Here is a 25337-nt window from a genome sequence, read left to right as displayed (position 1 = left end):
ATTCAAAATAATTACTTAATGTTAATCATTCCACTTTCTTTTTCACTTAAATATTTGCCTTGATGTTGATGATTAGGCGTGCAACTATATTAGCTTCTGACTACGTTTGCCTGGGAATTGTTTCCTATCACAGTGGTTCTGTTTTCTAGGCCATAGAAATCATGCATTTTGGATATGTAAATGGCAAATATTAGTTACCCTCTGCACTACAGATACTCTGTAGTTATTGTAAGTGGAAGTTACTTCTGAAATCCACAACTCTTTTTTTTTCTTCACCTGTTGCCGTCCCCTCTGTCCCCATCCCTGCTCCTAATGTGAATTGTTTAAATCACTTTTTATACTTTGTGTTTTCTCAAAAATAATGGTAACAAATGGTGACAAATAAAGCTTGGGAAGCTTTTATGCTTTGTAATAAATATTTAATGATCCTTAGAGAAAATGCAGATTAGTACAGGTTCTAGTTCTTTGCCTAAACTTAACATATTTTTTTTGGTTTTAATCTCTTCAGATATTTCATGAAAGCACAGATTTCATGAAATAAAGATCTTGAATTACTTCCTTAATTGAAGCTAGGTAAATTTGTGGCATTGGTAAATATTTTTTTAAACAAACTCCCTTCTGCCCCTAGCATTGCATCTTTATAACAAATAAAAGATTTGTATATGTTTTTCAGGATATGAAGTTATGCTTTTAAAGAAAGCTTGCATAGACAAAGGCTAGAAATTTGGAGTCAGTTAAATTTTCATTTATTTTTAGATATTCTACCAACTGTGGATAAGAATTAACTTTTGTCTATTACCTATTCAGAATATCTACTGATTAGAATAATTTTAAAGGGATAAAGTTTTAGTTTAGGACATTGTTTCAAAATTCTTTTACCTGACAGTGAGGGGGAGATACTAAGTGATAAATTCTGTTCAAGACTTCTAATATCTTGTATTAAATTTATATAAAATTTATTTCATTTGCCATCTGTTACTGAAGCTGTTTGGTTTCCTCTAATGTTACAGTGCTACACGTCTGTGCCAACATGGCATATACTGCCTATCTGGTGGTGTTACAGGTTGTGATGCAAAGTGGAGCTATATAAATAACTAAATAAGATATTGAGTCATTCAGGGCCTGAGATCATAGAGTAGGTGTATTTTGAAAAAATAAAACATTTTTTTCACTGCTGTCATACAATTTCCTGTGTTCAATACTACTTATCTGTTGGGAAATTTTGCAATTTTTACATTTCCCCATATGTATATTTTAATGAGGAGAAGGGATTTTTCCTGAATAATTAGCTATGAAAACTTTGTGTTTCTTATTTCCTAACAGCACAACTTGGAGACTATAATGCTTCAGTACATCATTCAGGATATCTGTCAAATTACAACTTTATACCTGAGCAGAACAAAGATTTTCTGACCAAAGTAGAATCTCTACATGAGCAACACAGGTAACTTCAGCTTCTATTTTTCTCTTACCGCTTGAGTTTTGAAAGAAAAAAAAAATAGATGCAAAAAGGCAGGCTGAAGTTCTCAGTAGTTGTAGTACAACAGACAGGTTTTTTTCTTATGGCTTCTGTTAAATTAAGTATTTAGTTTTATCATGTAGGTGCTAGGCTGATCACATTCAGAGTATTATGTCAATGTGTTGACATTTTTATATAAATTTCAGTAGATCACTTAGCATTATACATTATTAATTGCAGTCATCAAGAACACTGTACTTAATGTTAGAGGGGTTTGGGGCATTTTACCATTTCCAGAAACTTACTGGTTCTTGTCTACAAGGGGGGAAAAATCCACCACAAAACATTTTAATAATACAGTGTTTTCACTCACCTGAGAGTAATGTAAAGCCTACAACAGATGATTGCAGTTAGTTGACTGTTAATTACTCTTTCTGACCCTGCTGTTTTGTCCTTTGTAAGATTGCAGCTTTAGAATTAGTGTTGTTGATCATATACCTGCAAGCTGAATGCAAATATGATAACCAAAGAAATTGTGAGCATTTGAGCAAATTAAATCTGAATCTTATGAACTTGTCTTCTCTGTCTCTGCATCTTTACCACAGCAGAGCTAGTTCCACACTTTTCTAGTTTCTGGTTTTTTTATACCCTGAAGTATTTCCATTTTCATCTCCCCCTTGACTTTTTCTGTCATCTCTCAGTACTTTAATCTCTCCTTGTTACTTTACTGCTAGTAGTTGTACTGAGCAGTTTGGAACTTAATGTGTGCTGCCTAGCAGACCAGAACATGCACGTTGCTATGCTATTTATGGGGTGAAACAGAGGTAACCACTGAACTCTTTAACTGTAGCCATTCTGTCTCTGTAGGTACTAATCTGGACTGCTTTCCTAGCTGTTCATGTCCAGGAACACAACAGCTGAGGCCTCTACTCCTTCCACACTAGTTAGGAGTTTTCAATACACTCAGAAGTTTTTAGAAGGGAACATGTAGACAGATAGGAATAAATTCAGTTGTCTTTAGGAAGCAATCTTTGTGGAGATCCCTGAGAGAAAATTCAGAATATGCTTGAAGTGGTTGAGTTGAAACCATGGCTTTAGTGCTGTCATAGTCGGAGATACAAAACTGATTGTGACCTGCAAAGAACAGAACAGACTAGGAGATACTGTTGGTGCAGACAAAAATGGGGTAGGGTCTGTTGGTGCTTTCTTTGAGTATTTTTGGTAGAGTGAGGCCTTGATGACTGAGAAATTTAACTGCTTTATTTGAATTAATGTAGTTGGTGTTAACTGAAGTTCTGAATAAAAATGCTTGAGTAGACTAAACAAGGAAAGATGTTTCCTTATTGTTTTAACACCTTTTTTTTAAACTTTACTCTTCAGGCCTATTTGTTTCAAGTACAAGAAAGGAGAGGCAGGAAAATTATTGTGTATTCTGGCAGTATTTCTTGCATCCTCCTCTGGCATTAATAGTGTATACTTATGTCTGAGACATTCTTTTGACTAGATCAGTGCCAGTAACTTAATTTAAAGAATGGCCTTCTCAGAAGGAAAGACAGAATGGGAGAATTCATCTTTCAGTTTGAGGAGAACAGTGTTTTGGAATCAGATTTCTGCTGATCTGGACTAATATTTGCTGTAGACCATATGGGGTATCTGTAAATTATTATCCCCTTTCAGTTTGCATTGTTAGATGACAGGATTGCAAAGCCAGCCCTATAATACCTAAGCTCTTTCATTCTGTAGTGTCTATCCTTTGGTAAGCTTACAAAAAGGAAAACTTAAAGGCTGAAAGTGCTGAAGCGCAGTACAAACCTGAATTTATGATACATCTTACATGTTGTAGCTCTGTGCAAGTTTTTTTTTAACTAGTTTTCAGGTTCTTTTGCAAAATCTGAGGAAGTAGTTCCATCAACATGTTCATACAAGAGACTATTCAGTGGACAGTAAGTAACCATTGAGAAAGCAACTGGTGTCATATTGAACTGGTATAGCTTCAGAAACTTTTCTATTTTCATCTCTAAATCCATCGGGGCATTTTTCTATATGCACTTTCTTCTGACAAGGTTTTCTTACTGTTTTTTTACTTGGTACATAAGCAGCCTGAGATCTTAGGATGCAGATACTATGCAAACTGGTGATATTTCCGTAGTGCTTGCTGGATCTAGCCATCAGTTTGAGGAAGAGGATGCATTTGAAACATATGATCCTTATATTCCAGATTATGTTTGTTAGCCCTTGGGTATGAATAGCTATAAAAATTAAAAAGAGACACCAATGCTGGTTTCCTTTTGCCTGTTTATCTCATTAACTCTCACCTGCCTGGGGACCTAAAGGTTTGATTTCCTCTAATCAAGTAGAGAGGTGTAATAACAAGAAAAAAACCTAGGTCCATGCTGAGGCACTTTTTGTTGGCCCTTCAAGACACAAAACTTGATTGGTCTGGTGTAGATGGTGTATGCAAATTGAGAATTAAAATTTACAGGTATATCGTGTCAGTATACAACAGACTTTCTTCACCTTCCTGAACAAAATTATTTATCAAACTTAAAAAAATTAAAATAATGTGTTCTTGCAAACATCAGGCATTCTTTATTTCATATAATAAAATAGTAATTTTGTGATTTTTTTTTTTCTCTGCTTTTCTGACACAGTAAAAAAGATAAGGTCTATTAATGTTCTTCAAAATTGAGGTGACAGTAGCCACTGTGGGTGTAGATTTGAGGAAGGAATTTATCTCAGGATTGTGGCAAATAGGTCTTTTTTGTCTTTGCTCTTTTTTTTTTTTTTCCCCCCCCAATATTTTGACATGCTAAAACCACACTGCTGGCAATGACTTTCAGTTTCATGAAGCATGATATAGTATTTCCTAGAGTGGCTGTTTCAGGGCACAGTATTTTGATGTCCTGGAATTTGAGAGGATGGATAGTAATTGGAAGCAATAGATGTCCACCTTTTAAGGGAAAGCCCCCTTTTAAAATCAGAATTTGCTGCCTTATGCGGAATGCCTTTGTATCTGGAGTTCTTAACATAACACAATGTTATGACAGCTTTTTACGGGTTCTATTTAAATTGCTTTTGATTCATGTGATTTTTATGAATGACATTTTGGAAGCTCACCTAGTGAAGAGTTGTTTTTACCTGCACTTAGTTGCTGATATGATAGGATTATATTGGATGTCACTCCAGTCTTCAAAAAAGGGCAAGAAGGATGATTCAGGAAACTAGAGACCAGTCAGCCTCACTTCCATCCCTGGAAAAGTGATGGAGCAGCTCATTCTGGAAGTCATCTCTAAGCACATGGAAGAGAGGAAGGTTATCAGGAGTAGCCAGCATGGATTTACCAAGGGGAAATAATATTTTACTAACCTGATAGCCTTCTATGGTTTTGTGACTGAATGAGTAGATGCAGGGAGACCAGTTGATGCAGTCTGCCTTGACTTCAGCAAGGCTTTTTACACGATCTCCTATAACATCCTTGTAAGGAAACTCAGGAAGTGTAGGGTAGAAGAGTGGACAGTGATATGGATTGAGAACTGGATAAACAATAGAGCCCAGAGGGTTGTGATCAATGTTGCCTAGTCCAGCTTGAGACCTGTAACTACTGGAGTTTCCCAGGGAATCAGTGCTGGGTCCAGTCCTGTTCAACATCATCATCAACGACCTGGATGAGGGGACAGAGTGTACCCTTAGCAAGTTTGCTGATGATATGAAACTGGGAGGACTGGCTGATTAACCAGAAGGTTGTGTGGCCATTCAGCAAGCTTTGGGAAGACTGGAGAGCTGGGCAAAGAGGAATCTAATGAGGTTCAACAAGAATAAGTGTAGAGTCCTGCACCCAGGTAGGAACAACAACATGCACCAGTACAGGTTGGGAACTGACCAGCTGGAAAGCAGCTCTGTGGAGAAGGACCTTGGAGTCCTGGTGATCAACAAGTTATCTGTGGGACAGCAATGGAGTAGTATGTCCAGCAGATCGAGGAAGGTTCTCCTCCCCCTCTACTCTGCCCTAGTGATACCACATCTGGAGTATTGTGTCCAGTTCTGGGCTCTCCAGTTCAAGAGGAACTGGGATTTACTTGAGAGAGTCCAGTGGAGGGCTACGATGATGATGAAGGCACCTTATGAAACCTACTTTATGAGGAAAGGCTGAGAGACCTGGCACTGTTTAGTCTAGAGAAGAGAAGTCTGAGAAGGGATCCTATTAATGTATATAAATATCTGAAGGGTGGGTGTCAAGAAGGAGGGGCCAATCTCTTTTCAGTGGTGCCCTGTGATAGGACCAGGGGCAATGGATGCAAACTAGAGTACGGGAAGCTCCACCTCAACGTGAGGATGTCTCTTCTTCCACATCCATCAGCCTCTCTTCTTACAGTGACTCTAACATGCTGTAGTGCCTGACTTGCTGATCTGTGCTGTCCCACCATGATGATTGTGGGTACAGCCTGTCAGTGGGATACAGCAGATTCCAGGTTAGAGCTGCCTCTTGTCTGATTTGTTATCAACTGTTCTCAGCCATGCAGTTTATTGAAAGGGGCTACTTTCATTACCATCCTGAAAGGAATCTTGTTTAGGCCACGTGGCGTTCCTCTCAGGTGTATAGTTAGTAGGGAACAGGGGAGAACAATCTAGATGGAGATTAATTCTGGGTTCTTCTATTTTTAGAACTCCATTTTGATTTCACGGAGTTTTTCCATGAAGATATATAATCTGATTATTGTAGGTGTTGGGATTTTTGAGTTCTTTTCTCTGAAAAAAAAAAAAAAAGTCCCTGAATTATAGAAGCTTTCTAGAAGACCAGAAGATAGATTATTTTAAGTCTTGCAGCACATGTCACATATAGCAGGAGAAGAAAAAGGTACTTTAGGACTTAGAGATTGTAGATAGATTCAGATGGCTTTTCCTCAGCAACTTTCATAACTTCAGCTTATTTTATCTCCTTCATCCTTACTTATTTAGTACATTCCTGCTTCTAATCTTTCTCCTGAATTACTTCTGAGAGACTATGCAATGCAGAATATTTACAGATACAGCTTCTTATTAAAAAGGGAGATTTTATAGGGGAATTGCTGTATCATCCATTTAACAGAAGCAGAGACAAATGATTTTTGTAAAAAGAACTGATCCAGAAGGGCTAAAGTAATAACACGGCATATAACTTGCTCAGTTTTTGAGAGGAATTTAGGAGAGCCTTCACTAGCTAAGAATTCATAGCACTAGTTAATGTTGGTCAGACACTGGACTGTGGGATTGTTCTGGTTTTATGCATTTGGAATAAATATAATATATTTTTTACTATAGTCTATGTAATTGTTTTTGCCTCCTTAGTGGCCTCAAGCAATCTGAAGCAGAGTCCTGCTACATAAATATCGCACGGACGCTTGAATTCTATGGAGTGGAATTACACAGTGGTAGAGTATGTTTACATTGTGATTTTTCACTTGGAAAAAAAAATATACATGCCCTTTTTTATGTTAACTTGATGGTAGTAAAAACAGCAGCACCAAAGTATTGACCTTGTCATGTGTTATTTTTAGTTAAAGAGTTGGGTAGTTTTTCAATATTTTGTGTAACTTAGGTGCTGAAATTTCAACAAAATAAGCTAGATCTCCTCAAATGAACAACAAGATATTTTTAAGATAAATTGTTTCAATACAGCTATACATTTTACTTCAATAAAATTAAGTTTATGAATGTCATAGCATGAAAGAGAGTGCCCTGTTTAGTCTTATGAAGTAGATGGCAGATGGTTTAAGAGCTTACTTTCTCTGAATTTCTAACAGTGTTAAGAATATAGAGATCTACTATTCCTGTATTCCCTGGCTCCAGCCTAAATCTATGCAGTATTTAACACCATGGAAGATGACCCCTAAACACATATTTGAAGACTTTCAGATACAGGGTGTTCATTGATAAAAAATATCAATATCAAAGGAGCCTATAAAAAGGCTGCTCACAAGAGTGTTTAATGATATGACAAGGGGTGTAATGATTTTAAGCTAGAGAAGGGTAGATTTAGGTTGGACATTAGGAAAAAGTTCTTTAATGTGAGGGTGGTGGATCACTGGAATAGGTTTTTTCTGTATGCTACCACAGATGTGGCCTTCCAGCACCTGAAGGGAGCCTACAAGAGAGCTGGGGAGGGACTGTTTACAAGGCATGTAGCAATCAGACGAAGGCTAATGGCTTTAAACTGGAAGAGGGTAGATTTAGGTTAGACATCAGTAAGAAATTCTTTACAGTGAGGGTGGTGAGACACTGGCACAGGTTGTCCAGAGAACCTGTGGATGCCCCCTCCCTGGAAGTGTTCAAGGACAGGTTGGATGGGGCTTTGTGCAACCTAGTCTAGTGGGAGATGCCCCTGCCCATGCAGGAGGGTTGTATCTAGATGATCTTTAAGGTCCCTTCAAACCTAAAATATTCTATGATTCTAAATAAGTGAATGTTGCATTAGATTTTTAAGAATTCCTAAAGTACTCCTGTATAAAACCACTGTAATTACATTCATATTCATGAAATACAATGCTCAGACAGTAGAGGCCTTTTTTAAGGATGGAGAAAAGTACAAAGGAAAGGAATTGGGAGAGACGTGATGACTGTTATATGTGATTCAAAAGGTCTGTAACCTTTCTGCTATATTGAAGAAATGCATACCTTCTAGAGATATCTGCTTAAACAGTGTAATTTCCACCCCCTTAGTGCATTGTTTCATATTTAATGACCTTGAGCTCATGGGTTGTCAGAATATTAGTCATGACCCCCTACTCTCCCTGACACCAAACTGTATGTTTGGAGTGCCTCTTGATATTCACCTGCTACCTACCCCCCACTTGGTACTACTCTTAAATCACCCCTGCAGCTTTGCCAAGTCCTAGTGCTTGGAACAGATGCTAGCAGACAGTAGTTACAAGACTGTGGCTTTTTGAAAGCCCTTATCTCTGTGGATCCTTATTATTCAGCCTTCCTTTGCTGCTAAAATAGTCTTGGTCATCTTAGATTCTGTATGCCAGTGGAACCATGTAAAACCTGGTTTTAAAATAATGGCCAAAGGAAGTTCATGCTCCTGCAGTGGTTGAGAGTGGGATACATCTGATTAATGTTTTGTGAAGAGCAGGTCAGTATCTGGTTTCCTTAATTTTTATGTTTTATGGTACAAAGTTAAATGTTTTGCAGAAGTGAATGTGAGGTTTCTTTTTACCAGCTCACTAAATATGAAACTTCCACTAGTGAATTAATCTGAGCTCAGTTTTCACCTGTGAACACTTTTATCTCCGAGGATAAATCTGAACTGCTATATTTATACATTCAAAAATAAAATAGTATTAAGAAACTCAGTAGAGTAAATTCAATATCTTAAAATTGTATTGAGATTTGTTGAATTCCCAATCTCCTTTTGACTCTGGACCACTATCTTATCTGATCAGTAATTAGTCTGATGTTAACCCATCTTTCATTTTTACTGAGAGAGTGGAAAATAGGAAACTTGTAGAATAAATATTATTTCCATTTCTACAAAATTTCAGCTGGTAATTGTAAATTAAATAAAATATGAATCAGTATTTAACTAGTTAGATGCCTGGCATGATAATTTTTATATTTTAAAAAAATATCATCTCTATAAAGAAACAGGTAAAAATATATGCATGTTACTTCTCAGTTGAACAATTTAAGACCATATATATTTTGAATGGGAAATAACTGCATTTCTATATAATCTTTCTTTCAGAAGACCCTTGTTCTTTATGCTAGTCCAAAATCTTGTTTGCATATTTCTTAGGTTTAACCCAAGAGATTTCATTATAGCAAATAACATGGGAGATTAGTGTTTTGGACTGGGGCAGGGGCAGGTGGGAAATGAACTTTGTTCTAAAAAAGCTCCTAGAGAAAATAGGTTGGCTTCATTAATCCCCATCAGGTGTTTAGGTAATCTGTTATTTCTGCTAAGTCACGTAGGTTTGCAGCTTTTTCTCCTAGAGCTGTTTTGTTGGGGTTTTTTTTCCACACAACTGTTTTAAAAGCAGAAACCTGGAATAAGCTCCAAGTGCTAGTAAGACAGGTTTCTGCCCTCCTGTATGTTGGCTGTATCATGGCAGAGGCAGCTAAATTACATGCATTTAATCTCCTGAAATACCTCATTTTTTTGATCAAGATTTAAAATAAAGAGGGTGTCAATTCTGGATTTTTGTAATATGCTGTCATAAACTTGCAGTTCAGGAGCTACTTCTGATGGAGATTCAACCAGCTTCTCTTAGCAGCATTTCTTGGCAGAGTGAGGCAGCAGGTAGCTGAGGGTTATTAATCACTTCAGTTGATTCTAGGCTACCTTGCGGTTAAACATACTTAGCCTGCTGCTTGTCTAATGGTTTTCTTTTATTATACTCTCGAAGTAGAAATAGTATTCCTCTCATCTTGTCACTGTTCAGTGTTAATGCTCTATGTGTAAAATAGGTTATGCTCATTCTCTATGAACTGCTGTGATATTTCAATGGAGGTTTATAAATCACGTTGCAAGTTAGGTTCAGCTTTGTTCATTTATAAGCCCGTATCACGCTTCTATTTAACTATTTTTAAAAGATCTATTGTAGACTTTCCACAGTATTGTTAGAGCACATGCCTTCTGCCCTATTCTGTACCTTTCTAATATAAAGAAACTGGAATTGGACATATAAAACAACTGCATATTAACTGAGCACAGAGTACCATCTAGAGGAGCAACTAAGCTATTGAAGGCATTAGGAGAATCCATTACCCTTAGCTATTCTTTACAAAATAGCCTGAAGCTGTTTTTGAGTCAAACCTGATGTTCTAAACCATGTGTTTTACACTTACATGTAGATTTATACATGTTGAGTTCTGTTTAGTAATTTGTATAATTATATATTAGCACATGTTGATCATAGAGAAATAGGAAGCCAAGATTTGTAACTTTGGTAATGTCAGTTTGGTTTTGGACTCAAATTGACCATTCAGCATCCTCTCCCCCACATTTGTTGTTTTGTTTTTTTTTTCTTTTAACTCAGGATTTGCTTACATGAAAGCATGTGTTTCCTTTTGAGTATCTCAATACATACAAAAGATTGTAAATTTATGGATGCATTTTTCCAGTTGAGCATGTTAAGCTAATGCACAGGTTTTGTTTTAGATAACAATGGATTCAGTTTAGTGTATCAAATATTCATGTGCACATGTATATTTCTCTAGCATACTCTCACATGCAGAATTGTGGCCACCTCCAGCCCAGAGTTTGTTAGTAAGACCTATTTAAAAAAAAAAAAAAAAATTCCTTTCTCTTTTTAAATAGCTTAGAATCAGGACACTTGTGTTCAGTTCCCAAAATTCTGTGACATTTGTCTGACCTTGGGAAGTACTTCAACTTCTTTCTCATAAAAAAAAAAAGTGGACCTGAAACTTTAGTCTGATGCTGACCTAAAGAATATCTAGTGTAGTAAAACGAGCATTACAAGTTGTTTTAACGTGTAGGAGTTTGTAATACCGAATAGATAACATCAAAGGAAAGAGATGCATGAGAAAAAAAATTGACTCAGAAGTAGCAATTCAAGTATAGAAAACTTGAAAAATAATGTAGAAGTAGATAAATGGGAATGGCAAACTGCATCTGTGTGCTTACAGCATTTTTCTTTTGCAGGATCTCCATAATCTAGATCTTATGATTGGGATTGCATCCGGTGGAATTGCTGTGTACAGAAAACTCATCTGCACAAGCTTCTATCCCTGGTAAATCCCTTTGGTACTAAAGAAATATGTTATTCCAAATAATGTCCTTTTTTAATCACTATTCCTATTAAAGCTCAACAGCTAATGGTCTGATCATTTTATCCTGTCATTCAGCAAGAAGATATTTGCTTCTAGAAAAGAAATGTAAATTCACTTATTTGGAGTTTCAGATTTACTTGGAACTAGGATAATATAATTTAGACAAAATATTAAATGTCATCAAACAAGGCTATATAATGTTAACAAGTCTTGGAGTCTCTGGGGGAGACACCTTTGCATTATTTTAATGATACTGAAAACATTAGAATGCACAACAGTGCTGTAGAAAATAATCTCTACGAAGAAGCAATGTGCACAAGTTGTCTAACCTGAATGACACTAGAAGTTAGTTAAGATAGAATTCCTTGTATATGTAGAGGTTTGTTATTTATACCATACTAAAAATGATAACATAAAATAGAAATTAAATGGAGGCTGGGCTTTGTCTTAAGGTTTTAAGATAGCATCAAAAGAATTTTTCCCAGTCTTTCTTTTTTAAAAGAAGGATGAATTTGTTTTGCGTATTTGACTGAGTATAGGTGTATCATGTTATGCATAATTTTCTCATAATTTGTCACAGTTTTTCTGGAGAATGTTTTCAGTAAGATGGTGTAGTAGTCCTTAATCATGACAGAGAAGTGCATTCTAATGGGTCGTACTTGCGTTTTGCTCCTTAATTACATAAAAAGGTGCTGTTTAGCAGTATTTCTTAAACACTCGAGTTATTCCATCCCTTCATTATTAATCCAACCTAACGTGTATTTCTTGCGGGAAAGCAATAAAATAGATTTCAGTTTATTTTTAGTGGAACATATACAGCATAGTTTGGAATTTTTTCCTTGCAGTGAGTTGTCTTTCAACTCCCTTAGATGTAAAATAAACCATTCTAAATGAATGTCAATAATGCTCTCATACAGCAGAGACATCTTATATTTTTCCATTTCTAATGCACACTGAAGCATAAAAGAATTTTATATTCTATCTTTGTGCCCTGAGCTCTGTCTTTTCGTATGTCAATCTCTCAGATTCTTTAAACAGCTGCAGGTTTTTAAAACTGCCAAATGGGGGTACATTTTCTGTCTTCTCTAAGTCTTGTTGTGTGACAGCTAATGCAATTGTTCCAAGCTTTCCTACTCTCTCTCTAAAAATACCTTCTCAACTTGAAAGAAGCAAAAACTCTACATAGGGGGTAACTGTTTGGTATTTTGTTTCTGGCTTCAGAGGGAAAGTCACCAGAGCAGACTAAGCTGTGCTGTATTTGTAGTGTACACTTTCAATTTCTTCTTAGACCTCATCAGGATATATTTCTGGAGTGCCTGGGGTTTTGATATATCTTGGCTGGACTGAAGGTGTGTGCAGATAAGGAGATTCCTTACCGAACAGTACATGCCTGAGAATGCAAAAAAAGCCACTCAGATTATTGAAATAATATTTAGGCTTTTTATGTGGCACCATTTGTAGCAAGTAGTTTTTCCTGCGGGCAGAGCAAGCTTCACCATAAAGGTGGCAGAACTCAAGGTGGCAGCAGACACCATTAAAGCACACTTTCCGCAAGTAAGTAAAATACTATGCAGCATTAGTGGGTGACAACAATGCAACTATGCCATATGCTAGTAATGTCAAAGGGGACCAAAAGTTTTCAGGAACAGAGGCAGTGAGAGAGTACTGCCTTGGCAAAAGGAGGATTTTCAATCAAAGCAACCTACGTAAGGAGCTGACTGATCAGTCAGAGGCTGCAAGTCAAGACAGGTTTAAAAAAAAGTCTGGATTTAACACAGTATTTTATCTGCTCTGGAAGGTTATTCCTTTGGTTGCTCAACTATTTTGTGATAATTTGAAATTTTGGAAGTAAAATATCTTAATGGCAAAAACATACGAGCACTCTCTACATCATCAGCAGACAAGGCTGTGTATAAAATTCTGTTCAGTGCATCAAGTTCCTTTACTCTGAAAACTTCAGAGAAACTGGTAGAGGAGAGCATTCTACATTGCTAATTAAAATTTTAAAAACAACTCAACAGTGTCTTACATAGCAAATTTGACAGCCTTCCCTGCTGAATCTTCCAATGGCAATGTATAAGACTTTCACCTATGGAAACATTTTTGCTTCAAATCAAAATTACCAGCTGTTAGCTCTAAGTGCTAGGACAGAACTGCCAATTTGATCAGAAGTGAATAACTCAGTTGCTCACTAAGTGACAAATCTGATTTGACCTTTATGAACGATTGGAAAACAAGACATGAAATATGCATGTTTATTAATGTTCTACAAATATTGAATGTTTTATAAGGAAGTGGTGGCATTTAATCTTTAGTGGGTGTTGCCATAGTTACTGGACAGATTACTGGTGAGTGATAAGGGCAGTTGATCCACCAGTTAGATTAAGTATAACTGCATTCTTTTCAGATCGTGTTTTGGATGTGGCATCTTCAAGCACTTGTTAAATGTAAATCCTTTGATACCCTAATCTCTTGGATTTTTTGTGGATTGTGCTATATGTGAACATTCACTCAACTTGTAGGCGTAACATTGCAAATGAGTTTTAGTTAATGTTAAGTAAAACTGTCAGATTAGCAAGTGTTCTTTGTCGCTGAATTAAATAGGTTTAGTTGTACTTTAAGAAGAATGAATGCAATCGAGAGGGATGCTCTGCTTAGGGGAGAGTCAAAGTAGAGACTTAAAGCCCTGATTTGACTTGAATGTGGTCATGCAGTAAGTCATGTTTTTAGGAAGGAAAAAAAGGGAGGGAGGAACTGAGAGTTCTGGTTTTTTTGGAAGTTGGCTACCTTTTTGTTGTTGTTGAGTGGAGAGTTTTTTGCTTAGCTTGCAAGGTTAGTTTTCTGTTTCCTGCATTTCTGCTGTTTCAACATTAGGGTAAGAGCAGACCAGCTTACACAGTGACTGTATAAGACGAGAATTACTCCACAATTTTACTTGTTGAAGTTTAATCTAAGTCAAGAAATGTGATAAGAAAGAACCAGAAGCTCAAAACTTGACTGGTAGTAGTTCAAGTGGAGTAGCACTAGGATTAGGAATGAGCTGCATCTCAGTAAATGCAACTGAAAGTTTATATGGCATATCAGGGAGTTCAGCATCCAGAACTCTTAGGTGAGCAGTACAGATCATTACTATTTGCGGTAGCAAATGGCACAAGTGTTTCAACAGTTGGCCTGACAGGAGAGGCAGATATGATTTCAACCTTCCAGTAACTTGAACAAAAATTTGCGTGGTAACTAGAGAATGGTGTGGATGAAATCCCTGTTTCTTTGTGGTTCTGTAATCAATTGAGTAAAGCATTTTCAGAAATTGGCGTGCATTCATTTTTCCACCTTGATTTTCATTGTGTTTTACCTTTCTTCTTTGTAACTGGCAGATATACTCTCCTGAATAAAGGTGAAACATTGCTCTATAGAGTTAATGTATTTCACTCATGAGCAGTGGGGAATGAACGATAGCCATTTTCCCACTTGCTGAGAGTGATGTAAAAATGTGATAAGAATTGACATGACCTTCAATATAGTTTATACCTGATGAGATCTAAGGTGCTGTGAAACACTGGTTGATGAGAATATTCTGAGACTTTTAGTAGCAACCTTTCCAAACCCTTTTGTGGTGCTTTTTCAGGCAGATACAATTTGGTCAGACCTTAAATAGCTTTCTCAAGGCATTCATATGACTCCAGCTGATCACAGATTTCTTTTTCCAAAATGTGGTGGTTTTCGGTTATTGAAGTGGAGGTATGGTAGAGAAAATTTTTAGACAAACCTTGTCTAAGGTTTTGCTGTAGGAAGGTGTGTGGGTTCCTGTAAGTTTGTTTCATTTAGCAAAACTGGTAACTGATAACATATAATTAAAATAAAAATTGCTTGAGCACCAGTTCCAACTGCAATCTCTACCTTAGATAATCTTTATCCATGCTAGGTATATGTAGAAAAGAGGTGTTCAGTTCTGAATAAATTTCCACATAAATTATGCAGCGATGTTAGTAACTGAAGTGAAAAATATATTAAAACTCATTCTTAAAGTTTTCATCCTTCTACAATTATGATTTTAATTACAGTTTTTGTTTAGTAATTAATACAAGTATGTATTTTTTTACATTATGAAGCTAGTTCTGTGAAATCTCTGGGACATTTCAGGTGTTGTATGACCAACCTTGTCATGTCATTAGGATTTTAATTTTTTTCCCTTTAGTCCCATTTGTTGGATGATTCTTAAGTTATACAAACTTGACACATTTAACGTTTGTGTGGCTTAGTAAAGCATGTCATCAGGTTTTTCCTGCAAGAATAGATTCGGTGGGAGAGAATTGCTATGTGAGCTATTTAAAGAGTAAATGAGGAAGAATCTCAGTTTTTTAAATGACTTTTCCTTAGCTAAAATTTTTGCTTTGAATTTCTGAGCACCTGTTTGCCACTTGACACAGGAGATGGCTGCAGATTATTCATTGGATATTTAACTGTTATAATCTTTTAGGCTTGCTGTACAAAGTATTATTTTTCATTGTGTTTTTTTTCTTTTCCCCTGTAAGCATTGTTTAGTATTTCATGGTTTGTTTCTTTCTTTTAGGGTGAACATATTAAAAATTTCCTTTAAAAGGAAAAAGTTTTTTATACAACAACGACAAAAACATGTAAGTAGTGGTTTCATTTTGTTTTGCTCAAATGGTCAAGTTTTTTTTTGTTTGGTTGTTTTTTTTAGTTTTTGGTGTTTTTTTTTTGCAATTAGAGTTCTCTTTTGTTAATTTGCCCTTGCTATTGTGGTCCTTTTATACTCACTCTGTTTCACATTTTTATTTCCATTCCAACATGGAACACATCCATATTCAGTCTGTTAGACAATACCTTTCCCTTGCATGTTTGTTCGCCCTCGGAGACTTGGGCGAAATGTAACTCTTCATCCTTTCTCCAATATTTAGTAACCTAGCTGATTTCCCATTTCTTGACAGCATCTGCTGCTCTTTTCTTTGATGCTGCCTGCCTTGTAGAGTGTCTCACTGCAGTGAATCTACTAAACAGCTGCTTATCCCGTCTAGGAGCATTTTGTGAGGTCCCTTCTGCTCACGGGGCTTGGTTTTGGGGGAAGGAGGGTACCTAGCACAAAGGAGAGCTCTGCAGCTGAAATATATGAAGTTGGAATGGGAAATGTTAAAATGTCAATGTGTAGCAGCCACTGGACTCAAAGATCATGTAAAATATGTGTAATCATGGCATGAAGCCTTTACTGCTGTCAAAAGTTTGAATTTTTTAAGAACACCCATGTTGCCATTGAAGAGGGCAGCATTCTTAAAATTCACTCAGTTAAGCTTTTGTTAAATTAGGACATTTCAAGGCTTTTGATTCTTTTACCTCATCTCCTCTTAAGTGATCATAGTTCTTTCTTTCATAACCCACTGAGATTACAGTGACGTGCACTGTGTCGTGATTAGAGAGCAACAGAACTGCAGGAAAAATAAGGCCAGCCGCATGACTCTTTTGACTCTTGATCTGAAAAAGCAAACCAGATGTGCTGTTAAATCTCTAAATATATCCGTCCTTGTCAATTAGCCCTCTTTGCTTGAAATTTAGGGCAGGAAGTCTGTGTGTTTGCAGTACTTCAATGGTATTTCTTGGAAAACCTTGCTGCCACAGTGCAATGGGAATGAGGGGGGGCAGCTGGACTACTAGGCGTTTTCTCCAGAGTGTTGGGTTGCTTGAGGGTTTTGTGAGGGCAGATGACTGAGGTGGTGTCAGTCTCTAGGTTAACTGAATTTTTGCTTAGAAGCACAGGAGGAAATAGGTAAATGAGGCTGAAAGTAAGGAAGAGGGAAGAATGTGAGGAAAGCAGAGCAGATACTTCGTGTTTGTAGGCAATTTCTTACTGAAGATGGTGACAGTGTTGTAACACTTCAGGGTTTTGTATGTCATATGTAGATTTCTTTGCAAAATATTCAGAAAGTTCTCAAAGGCTATGAATTTGCAGTCATCTGGGATGTGCTGTGTTTCCCTGATTTATTCTCTTTAATTCTCTTACTCCTTTTTTCCTTCCTTATGCTCCCATTCTGAAGACTACCCATCTCACTGTGTCCCTGCTACTCACCTCCTCTTTTACACTCCCACTATTGCGGTCAGTTGTCAGGTGCTTCATAGAAGCATTCAGTATTTCTGTTTCTACTGAAATGCTACGTAAGAACTGAGGTGTAGAGCTGATGAATCAGTGAGTGTTTGATGCTATAAAAGCTCATGATACGTAGACTTAATTAAGGGTGGAAGAATTAAGATAGGGATAGGAAGCATGCTGGTCTACAGGCAACGTTTTAAAGCTCCAAGAAATGGAAGTTTATATCCAATGTGCTTATCTAATGCTTAAAAATATCTTATTTTGCTGCATGTTAAAAAATATTTTTACTTGCTATGCTTTAGATATTTTTTTAATTCTTTGCGGTTGGAATTGGCATATGTCATAGAACCATAAAATCATAGAATGCCAGGTTGGAAGGGACCTCAAGAATCATCTGGTCCAACCTTTCTAGGTACTACTATAGTTTATATCTGAGGAAGGTTCTTCCCTGATGTTGTAATAGCAAGAGACTCACTTTACCATAATGGCCACAAATTTCTCTGATCATTATTCCTTGATAACTATTAAGATACCATTGTTTTGGAATTCGAGTTGCTAAGTATGATAGGCACTAGATCCTTTTCACTATGTTTGCACACTTTACCTAAGCTAATTAGAAGCAACTGTGATGAACTGACAAAGATTAATTTGTTCCAGTATGCATGAGGCTCAAATATCAAAATCTACTTATTTAAAAAAATAAATTTAAATTTAAATATTTTAATAGATGTATGGGAAATATGCCTGGATTATTGCAATCAGTTAAATGTTTTGCAATGCCTTTGTAAAAATCAGGGGGGAAGTTCTTTTGAGATTCTCATTGGTTTTCTAAAATAGTGACTTCAGTCATAGTCTGAACTAGTCATAAAGTGACTTTGAGAAAGTAACAATGATCTCTGATGCATGACATTTGTAAAATGTTGCTAGAAATAAAAATAATACAAGAAAAACAGGTTGATTCCTCCACCCAAAATGGTATGTAGTTACTGTAGAGTTGTTGCTGTGAACAAAGAGTACAATATAATTAGCTCTGATCTCGTGTTACCTTCCTTTCTCCTATTTGCTTTACTCTTCATTCCACTTTTTTTGCATCAATAACTATATTAACTAACCAAAGCTATTTCATGTGCAGAACTCTCTTGAGCACTGGGGTATGAAATAGCTCAACAAGCACTGCAATTGGTGAGAGCATAAACATGAGTGGCACAATTCTGTTACACTGGTGTTTCGCTGGCACTTTGGCAGTGAAATAGCAAGTAAAAGTTTTCACCAAGACACACAAGCTTTGTGTTCTGCTTCCTTTTGATCTCCTCATTGTGGCCTCATGTTATCATCCAAACAGCAGGCTTGGATTTGAACAGCAGTAGCAGCAGCTCCAGTCTCATCTCAGCTGCTTTCTTTCCCTCAAGACAGGTTGCCATTAACATCTTTAGCATCCTTTAAAAGACTATCAAGGAGATCCTTTTTGTATATTGTGGCTCTTGAAAGAACGTTACTGAATTGACGCCTTATGTGAAGAGTTTGAATTCAAATATTGTGATTCATTTTTCTTTCTTCATTGCATCCTTAATGAAATGTTTAGAAGAGTTTTGTTTGTATTAGGTGTTCAAGTTCTTATTGGAAACCTGAAACTATGTTTGGCTGTTTAATTTTATGCTTGTATATACAAAATGTTTACCACTCTAGGCTTAAATATTTCATTAACACTGTAAGAATTAGGAACTGAAAAGCTTAAAAATTTAAGCAATGCTTTCTGTCTATTTAGCAATTTAGAGTTTTCATCTGGTCACAGGTGAAATCTGAAAATCTACTCACCACTCATTTTTTTGTTTTCCTAAAAACTTTTTTCCCATTTAAGCTAAAAGTAATTTTATTGTTGTTTTATGAGCTTGTTTTTACTGAGTTTGATCTGCTTGTATATATTGAAACATATTTGCTACCATTACAGAATGAATCCAGAGAGCACATTGTTGCCTTCAACATGTTAAATTACAGAGCATGCAAAAATCTGTGGAAATCCTGTGTAGAGCATCACACGTTTTTCCAGGCAAAGAAGTCACTACCTCATGAAAAAAAGATTTTGTCACATTATTGGACCCTGGGTTCTAGAAATCCAGCAAAGTAAGTATCATGTGAAAGCATGTTTTGCTTTGTGATGGGAATGGAAGGATTTGTGTTAGCGATAGTTTAAGTTAGAGTAGCAGAGCTCAGTTCTGCCCACAGCTGTGTCCCAGTCTGTGTGTGAACCATTTGACAAGTTACGTAGCTGTGGTTTTGGTTTCTGTGATGTGGTATCATTACAATAGAACTTTTATTAAAATTTTGTAAAAAGGCATTTGAGTATGTTTACTGGAATTGTTTCAACTTACTGTTTCAGTTTGAGGTGTAAAAATACTAAGAAGTAAAAATGTCAAGTAGCTCATGATTCAATAAGAGAATTTGCTGAACAGATTTGTTTTTAACTGTTTACCCCTTAATGTCATATACACAGTCTGTTTAATACATTAGGACAATTTCTGGAGTGTGTTATACCAACTGTTTATTACTGACATCAAGGCTGATAACTTGGTCCCATCTGAGTATTCAAGATGCCATTTTTGTGACATTTCTAATCTTTTATTTGCCTCATTGAAGCTGATAGTTTCATAGTGCTATATGAAGTTGGGATTCTTCCTTTCTCTATGCACCAAGTGGGCCTTAATTTCATTAAACTTAATCTGCCAGTTTATTGTCTAGTCACTTGGTGTTGTAGTGTCCTTCTGCATTTCTTCACAACTGACCTTTAGTTTTGCCATCCTGTGTGATTAATATCTTCAGCAAACTTTGTTCACTCTTTTCTCTAGATCACCAGTGAATGTGTTGAAGAGCCCCCAATGCATATCCTTCCAAGACTTCACTGCTGATCTTTTTTCACTATAAATCAAAACAATTTTTTTCCTATTCTCTTATTTGCGACAAGTGAACAATTCATTCCTCCAAGTGAGGACCGTATTCCCCAGCTCCTTAGTTTCTTTTTGGGTTTGAGGTACCTTATAAAATGCCTTTTTGAAATCCTAAATAGATTAATTCACTAGTTTGAAGTGAAGCTTATACTCAAGTAGTTCTGCTGTTCCATCTTAGAGGCGTTTAGATTATTTTTTTTTAATAAGTATCAGTCCAGGTGATTTTCATTATGTTGATTTGTTTTGTTGTTTCACCTATCAGCAATTCAGCTACAAATGTGTCATGTTGTGTGTCATCGTAGTCCCTGTCCTTCTCCAGCCCCTTAAAAAAATTCTATCATGAAACATATCACAAATCTTTCATGTTACTAGTGAAAGAAAAATAAAGTCTTATGTTGTTACCTTCTCTGAATGGGCAGTTTTAGAGGGTTCTTCGGTCTGTTGATCATCTGTAGTTTTTGTAGACTCAGTGGAAACCTGCTTGTTCTGATGATTTTTGGAGAAGTATTTTATTGTTCTATTTTTGTTTGTGGAGGGTGTTTTTGATGATTTGGCAGGTTTTTTTAACAATTTAACTGGGCTTTACATTTAATTTGTCAGACTGATTATTTTTTTATTATTTGGATAAGTTTCAACTTTTCAATCATGCTGTCATACTTAAGATAGCTTCCCAGGCTTTGGTGGCTTGCTGGCTTTCCATACTGTCATGTCTCTCTAGATACTGCAGAGTGTCATACTAAGTGGACTAGTATTGCTTCTAAAATAAGACAGTTAAACTATGAGGGCTATCCAACAGTTAGAAGGCTGATGAATTACTGTGTTTTCTTCTGGAATAGAATTCTATATTTTCAGCTGGCACGAGATCATAGCTGAAGCAAGTGAAAACAAGTAGTTGTATGAGCGTTAACCTGATTTTCCTGCTTTTTATACATCTGTATTTTCAGAATTAGCTCCTCTTTGGAGTGGTATTACCTTGTTTTTCCTATAGTGCAGGTTTTGAGAAGCTGACTTTCTCAAAGTTTGTAGGATTGACATATCCTGGAGTCCTTATTTCTCTCAGATTTGCAAACATTCAAAATCCTTATGCTTGTGTATACACATGCACACACATACATTGCACAGCTCTTGTAATGTCAAGAAAGAAAACGGTATGAGTTCCAAATGGTACCAGTTCAGTATCACCGCAATTTTTACCAAACATTTGTTTTTTGAAAAATGTATTATTATAATATCTTAATAGCCTGTAGCATGCAGGATAGTTTTCATTGTTGAATTGAGTTACGAAGAAAGACTTCTTTTCAGGTAATCTCACGTTATGTGGCGTTATCTCTGAAACAAGCAATTCAGCTTATTTAGGCTCTTCAGGAATCTCTAGGGAGAACAGGTCATTGTGATATCTTCCATCAGCTTAGTTATGTCCTTTATACTAATGTGTTCTTTGGCCTTACTTAGACGAGCAACAAGCATGAAGTTTAGGATCTGCATGAGGCAGAAATGACTCAGCAACCTTTACAATTGAGTCAGCTAAAGTACATAAGAAGCAACAGTAATATTGGAAGACTTTTTGTAGTTCCTACCAACCTGGAGTTACCTGTCACATGTTGAAATTTTTAGTTTCCCAATTGCTTATGATTGTGGAATTTTGTTAAGAGACAACATGGGCTTCTGCATTCCTTTTCAGGGATGGCTCTGAGCTCCTGTGGAAGCTATGCAACCAAAAAAGAGATTCTGTATTCTCCGTTATTAAAGGGAGCAAAATTTTGCATTGAGTAAAAAAAAAACCAAACAACCAACCAAACAAAAAACACATGTAAAACACCCACCAACCAACAACCCTGGCAGTCTTAATATTTACTTGTTTTCAATAATACTTTTAATCCAACTTGTGTCAGCTTTGAAGAGGGTTACATTCAGGTTTTCCCACATTAAGTATCACAAGTTTTCTTCTGAAATTTTCATCTTGCTTGTATTATGTTCTTTTACACTCATACAAGGCAGATATCGTAGTGTTTATTGCATCAATTCAAATAGTTGAACTCTTGCAACCCTTTAATACTGTTCCTTATTCATGTATCTCTGTGTCCTTCTGGATTTTCTTAGCTTAAGGTACTAGTTGAATTCCATTTAAATTAGGTTGCTGAGCTGTATAAATTGCCTGTAAGCCTTATGCTAAGGGCAGGCTGAATCACATCTCCCAGATTCTGAGAGGTGAGTTCACTCGGTGTTTCTGGACTGAATGCTTAGTAACCTCTCTGAGGTGCATTCTCAGACCTTGCTGAAAACCTAAAAATGCACCTGTTTTTTCACAAAGGATGACCTGAGTAATATATGGGAGCAAGGAACTGTCACCTTAAGATATTAAAACCCATTCCTGAAAGGCATTGGCAGCTTCCCAGTATGGTTGCTAAGAAGTACCCTCGTATTTGACGTCTGAAGAGCGGCTACTTGGAGTTCGGGAGATTGTTTATGTTATGTACCTTAACAGAAAAATCTAGAGAATATATTGTTAAAGTGATTTTGTGATCAGGTTCTAAATAGACTCTGGCTTCCATCGTACGAGTTACATTGCACCCCAGAAGTCACCTGCATTGGAAAATGCATGAATAAGCACTTGTAAAAAAAGTAAAGCTGATTAATGCAAAATGTGTGGAGTTCAAAATGCATTTTTTTGTAGTACATCCTCTTTTTCTACTCTCCCTCTTCATTCCATCCATTTAAGTCTTCTTTGAAACAACTCTTTGTTCTTCTAGATGACCAGTGTAGTTGGTGCCTTGTCATGGGTATTCATAAGACTTACAGAAATAAAATGCATAATACAGGCAAAAGCTTCTCCTGCATTTGTGGACTATGTATTTGCTAAACTTAAAAAACATGTGGGTAACTGATTTTGACATATGGACGCTTCAGATTAAGTTTCCCTTCTTTGTCTTTCAAACTGGAGAAGCTTTAAAATTATATGTTTAGAAGATGAAGGGACTGATTTGCATTAAAATCATGAAAAAAGGCATGTAAAATACTTCAGAAACTAAATGTTTTGGGTAGATTTTTCTTATACTTGTATAAATAAAAAGCAGTTCAATGCAGAACATGCTTCAAGCTTGATAATAGCATGAGTAATATCAACATCATAAACAACTTTTTTGTAATGCTATGCAAAATTGAGACATTTCAGCTCCATAGTAAAGTCCTCATATACTCTGCTACACATGCACCTGTTAGGTACAGCTCAGTATGTAGTGAGTCAAATGGTGGTAACACATAAATTGCTTCTTTTCCATGAGGAGAAATCCTAGGCCTGTAAAATTGAGGATTAGCAGCTTATCTCTCTACTTGTCTTGTGGAATGCCATGTAAAAAGATGCATAAAAGTTACTTTATCTCAGTTTTTATCTACTTTAAAAAATTTCTTTCTGCTGTATAATTCCACTAGTAAGAGACTTGTATTGCTTTCCTAGCTGAGGTTCTTGTGTTGATGGAACCCTTAACATGCCATGTTCTTGTCAAAAGAATCAGTTCAGGCTGGGAGATCTCAATTGCCTGTCAGATCTTCCTCTAATGGTTTATTCCTGTAAGAAACATTTCTCCCAAATGTGGCTTCCTTCTGAAAATAAAGAATGCTCTGATGCAGTTCTTATTTGCTGAGGCAGCGGGTAGATGGTTAAAGGTAGTCTTGTGCTCAGTGAAGTCATTAGTGCAGTTACCCCTTTATGAGTTTAAGAGGGAACATCTAGAATCTTTTGCCTGTATTGGAACTGTGTTTTGTCAGGCTCTCGGTTCAGTGCCAAATAGGACATACCAAATTTCCTGTTTTCTCCTCCATCTACTTATACAAATAGGTTAAAAATACCTCTCAGAACAAGTTATTTTTACACTAAATTTGTGGCTAGCATTGTAGCAGGGATTAACAAACAGCTTTATTGCCACAAGTGAAGGACGGTAAATGGCTGTGTGAGAATTCAGATGCATAAGTAAGGAAGGGTAACCATGGGGTTGGGGGGGGGGGGCTCTTTAGAACATATTAATTACAAAATTTACTTTAAGCAGTTTTTATTTCATTTATGTTTTCTATGCAAAATAGTTCACGTACATTTTTTATTTCTTTTCAGGTCTGTAAACAGCCAGTACTGCAGAAAAGTTATAGGTGGGATGGTTTGGAACCCATCTATGAGGCGATCTTTATCTGTTGAGCATCTAGAGACCAAAAGCCTTCCTTCTCGATCACCTCCTGTTACCCCTAATTGGTAAATCCAGTTTCTGCCCTTCTCATACCTTCCAGCCTCCTACTTTCTCGAATTGCAGATGCCCTTAACAGCATAATTATGTAGTGTGTACATGTATTTATACATTGTTACTTTGAGAATATATATCCTGTCACCTGAACTTTAGTAAGGTTTTTTGATACTGTCTGCCAGAATATTATACCTAAGTTAAGACATGTCTTAACAAGATGGTTTAAAAAATTTTTTTTTAAGTAGTTGGATGGCTGAACTCAGGAGGGAGTTGGTAATGGGTCATACTCTACCTTAAAGCCAAGAACAAGTGCAGTACTACAGGAGTCTGTCTTGGCACCTGTCCTGCTTCTTTATGACCTGGAGGAGGCAATGGAGTGCTTGCTCAAAGTTTGCAGATGGTACCAAACTGGGGGAATGAGTCAATAAGCTTGGGGCAGGGCTGCTTTCCTGGCTGATAGGTGGGAGACATGGGCCTGTGTGGGCTGTATGAAATTCAATGAAGAAAAAAACCTAGGGAAAAAAAGTCCTAGGAAGGAAGAACCTAGTGCAACATCAATGGTTGCAGTGCAACTCTGTGGGAAAGGACCTGTTAATCTTCATAAGCAGCAAGCTGTAAATGCTGGTGTGCCCTGGCAGCAAAGAAGTCTAACAGAAACCGGGCAGTATTAACAGAAGCATAGATGGTAGATCAAGGGAACTGACTATCCCTCTTTTTAGTGAGCATTCATTAGACTTTATCTAGAATCCTGCAGCGTTTTTTGTCCACTAATAAAAGACAGACACTGACAAACTAGTGCAAACTCAGCCAAGGCCAGCAGCCATTAAGGTAGTTGG

At 36.6% G+C, this 25337-nt stretch overlaps 1 protein-coding gene across 7 annotated transcripts in view; it reads left to right on the top strand.

Moving 5' to 3' along the window:
• Window positions 1-25337, top strand: part of PTPN3 (protein tyrosine phosphatase non-receptor type 3) — a 125141-nt gene that overhangs the window by 51863 nt on the left and 47941 nt on the right. For 4 of the 7 annotated variants that reach the window (XM_051611339.1, XM_051611341.1, XM_051611338.1 and 1 more), the window contains exons 8-13: window positions 1324-1444; window positions 6785-6872; window positions 11103-11191; window positions 15801-15864; window positions 19279-19451; window positions 24378-24512. In XM_051611339.1, coding sequence (XP_051467299.1) covers window positions 1324-1444; window positions 6785-6872; window positions 11103-11191; window positions 15801-15864; window positions 19279-19451; window positions 24378-24512 — 670 coding nt within the window. Of the gene's footprint in view, window positions 1-1323; window positions 1445-6784; window positions 6873-11102; window positions 11192-15800; window positions 15865-19278; window positions 19452-24377; window positions 24513-25337 lie in introns of those variants that run through there. The other 3 variants (XM_051611342.1, XM_051611344.1, XM_051611345.1) reach the window with 3 other exon arrangements.

Source organism: Apus apus, chromosome 2 (assembly GCF_020740795.1).
Source record: "Apus apus isolate bApuApu2 chromosome 2, bApuApu2.pri.cur, whole genome shotgun sequence".
In the NCBI taxonomy this organism is placed as follows: domain Eukaryota; kingdom Metazoa; phylum Chordata; class Aves; order Apodiformes; family Apodidae; genus Apus; species Apus apus.
This window is presented reverse-complemented; position numbering and strand designations above follow the sequence as displayed.